A 2,924-nucleotide genomic window follows, 5' to 3' on the forward strand; every position below is an offset into this window, starting at 1 on the left:
TAATATTGTATATATATATATATATATATATAATATTAGTGTAATAAAATATACAAAATAAAATATAACAGTTAAAAATTTTAGGTAACACTTTATTTTAAGGTGTCCTTGTTACACATGATACATGTACTTACTATTATAATAGCAATTAATTATGCATAATTACAAGCAAGTAACCCTAAACCAAACCCTAATCCTAACCCTAACCATATAGTAAGTACATGTAGTTAATTAAAATTACTCAGTACTTATATGTATAATTACATTGTAACAAGGACACCTAAAATAAAATGTAACCAAATTTTACACTTAAAAAACATAAATGAAAATGAAAAATGTTGCCTTGTCAACTGATATAAAAACGTTTAAACTAAAGTACTAAAATTGTATATGAAACAAAAATAGTCGAATAGAAATAAAAAAACAAAACTGTCAGAAGCAGATAACAAAATTTCTAAAACTTAAACTAAAATTAAAATAAAAAATATAAACATAAAAGCTCATTCAAAATATAAATAAATACTATAATAGTACACTATATGAATGAATTATGAGTGTTAAAAAATGTCTTATTTTTGTCTTACCTGTGTTTAAACCTCTCACAAAGTCCTTCTATACATTCACAAAAGATGGAGGAGTCTACGCCGCCTTGAGCGTCCGGCTCCTCGTTGGCTGCGCTGGATAACTGCTCCACCGAGGTGGAGGTCGGGACTATGACAGTGTTTGGGCTCTTCCCCGACAGCAGGTCTTGGTAAATCACAGACACACTCTCCACAAACTCTGCGGAAGTGAATGAGGATGAGATCATTCCAATGAACGAAGGAGCCTCGAGTAACCATAGAAACACTTTCACATGGTAGTGATGATGTCACTCTGTCCTTTTGTTACAACTGCTGTTAAACTCTCAAGGTCAGAGCGGCTTTTGTTGTAAGCCAGACCTTTAAATATCATCACCTTGGAATTATAAAATTCTATCTGCCATTTCTATCTGCCAAGTTGTGTACATTTTGGGACTGATGTATGAAAGTGACTTGTTCCCCATATCCCATATCACTATATGGAATGCAAAAACTTTGAAGCTCAATATCTCAAAACTGCTCAGAATGCAGACAGAAGCTTATAATTCCAAGGTGATGAAATCATCATTGCTGTTTTGTGATTGGGTGCTTGAGTAATAACACCTGTAAGTAAGTAAATAATTAGCAAAAACTGCAGCTTCATATTGTTAGATATTTTTATTATATTAAATTATAACTTATTACCTTCAAAATAGAACTGGATTTGGAATGAATAAATAAAATCTGAGAATGACATTAGACAGTCAGTAGCATCTTCTATCAGGACAATCCTATGACAGAAAGAAAATATGAAAGTTAATAAGTTAAATATCAATATGATACGAGGGAAAGTTCAAGGAATCATCAATATTACTGTATATATACATATATGAATCTACCTGGCTGCATTTTGTACCATCTCAGTGGGAAAGTCAGGACACAACAGCTGTAAAAGTGAACTATATTCTGCCATTGCCAACAGATCTGCAAGAAGAAACAGCCGTATTTGTTCACTGTAAACACACCAATGCAAGCAATTAATGTAAAGAGTTATGGCTTGACATAAAAAATGATAAGAGGATTTGCCTCTGCTTACCCCCATTCTTTCCAATCTGTCTGAAGCATTTCCAGAAGATATGGATGAAGGACTCTCTGTTGTGAGAAGTCGCCTTGATGTAACTGAATTCCCTGAAGAGCACATGATTCCCATTCTTCACACTGGTAAAACTGTAAAATTATATTATATTTTGGAACATGTAACATGGTATATATCTGTATTTAAAAAACATATATACATATTAATATACAAATAAAATATTATAATATAGTAATAAATAAGAAACGAATAATACATATTTTACATATATTGTTATTATTATTAATTTCTATTAATAGCTGTACAGCCAAAAGTGCTCAATGATAACAACTTACTATTCTGCAAAATATCGGGCCACACCAAACTGAGTGTATTCCTCTTTATGTTCAAGTAGCTGTGTGACTGCATCGTTGAGATAGAAGAGGACATTCGTTTCAACTGGAAAGTAAAAAGAAACGGCAATGACATGACAGTAGTGTGTTCATTCTTTCCAGTGCAACTGTCAATCATTCTGCGAGCAGGCATCTTGGAACCGACAGCAGTTTATCAATCTACGAACCATCAAAACATCCACTCAAGCAATAATAACCGAACCATACCTAAATACTCGTCAACAGTGAGGTTGAATCGATCCGTATTCATTTTCATGGTGTTTTATGGAATTAAATGATTAGTCTAAACTGGGATGCAGATGCGGTGCATGACTCCATTCAGAATGGAGTCCCTAAAGCTGCTTTAGCGGTCAGTGTGCCCACTCTGCACTGCGCCAGACACAGCGCATCAGAGTATGCGTAGTTTCTTAGGGCTCAGTGCTAAAATTGCAGGTAAAACGTTATATTAATCCATTTAAATAGATTTTATTCTCTTATTTAAAAAGTATAGGATCACTGGAAGTCGATATTTGTGTTTTTTCCCGAAACATTTATTTTGTATTTGTGTAAGAACCTCAGTCTCCTTGCTAAAACGAATCCAGGGATATAAACCAACCAATAGACGGCGCGGTAGAGCAGCACGTGACACAACACGGAAGTGAGCACTGTGTGGAGTCTCGCCCTCTTTTGAAAAAATGCCTGGCCGTGTTTCATCAGTTTTTGTTGATGCAGCCGCGGCTATGGAAACCCGCGCATGCGCAGCGCAGTTCGTGTACATATCGGTTAAAAAAATACTCAAAGGGTATTCACTTAATTAAAAAGCTACATTTTATTTATCGCAAAAATGTAATACTATAATTATTTATAAATTATTAATAATTGGCATTTTATATATATATA

The 2,924-nt window shown here is 33.9% G+C and overlaps 1 protein-coding gene across 1 annotated transcript in view; it reads right to left on the reverse strand.

Moving 5' to 3' along the window:
- Positions 1 to 2,561, reverse strand: part of cstpp1 (centriolar satellite-associated tubulin polyglutamylase complex regulator 1) — a 3,742-nt gene extending 1,181 nt beyond the window's left edge. Inside the window, exons 1-6 of the mRNA XM_016469116.1 lie at positions 2,253 to 2,561; positions 1,989 to 2,091; positions 1,654 to 1,784; positions 1,457 to 1,541; positions 1,263 to 1,348; positions 585 to 780 (exon numbers count right to left, since the gene is read on the reverse strand). Coding sequence (XP_016324602.1) covers positions 585 to 780; positions 1,263 to 1,348; positions 1,457 to 1,541; positions 1,654 to 1,784; positions 1,989 to 2,091; positions 2,253 to 2,301 — 650 coding nt within the window. The 5' untranslated portion in view covers positions 2,302 to 2,561. The remainder of the gene's footprint in view (positions 1 to 584; positions 781 to 1,262; positions 1,349 to 1,456; positions 1,542 to 1,653; positions 1,785 to 1,988; positions 2,092 to 2,252) is intronic.
- Between the last annotated feature and the right edge of the window lie 363 nt (positions 2,562 to 2,924).

This window comes from Sinocyclocheilus anshuiensis, unplaced genomic scaffold (assembly GCF_001515605.1).
Source record: "Sinocyclocheilus anshuiensis isolate Anshui unplaced genomic scaffold, SAMN03320099.WGS_v1.1 scaffold1065, whole genome shotgun sequence".
NCBI lineage: Eukaryota > Metazoa > Chordata > Actinopteri > Cypriniformes > Cyprinidae > Sinocyclocheilus > Sinocyclocheilus anshuiensis.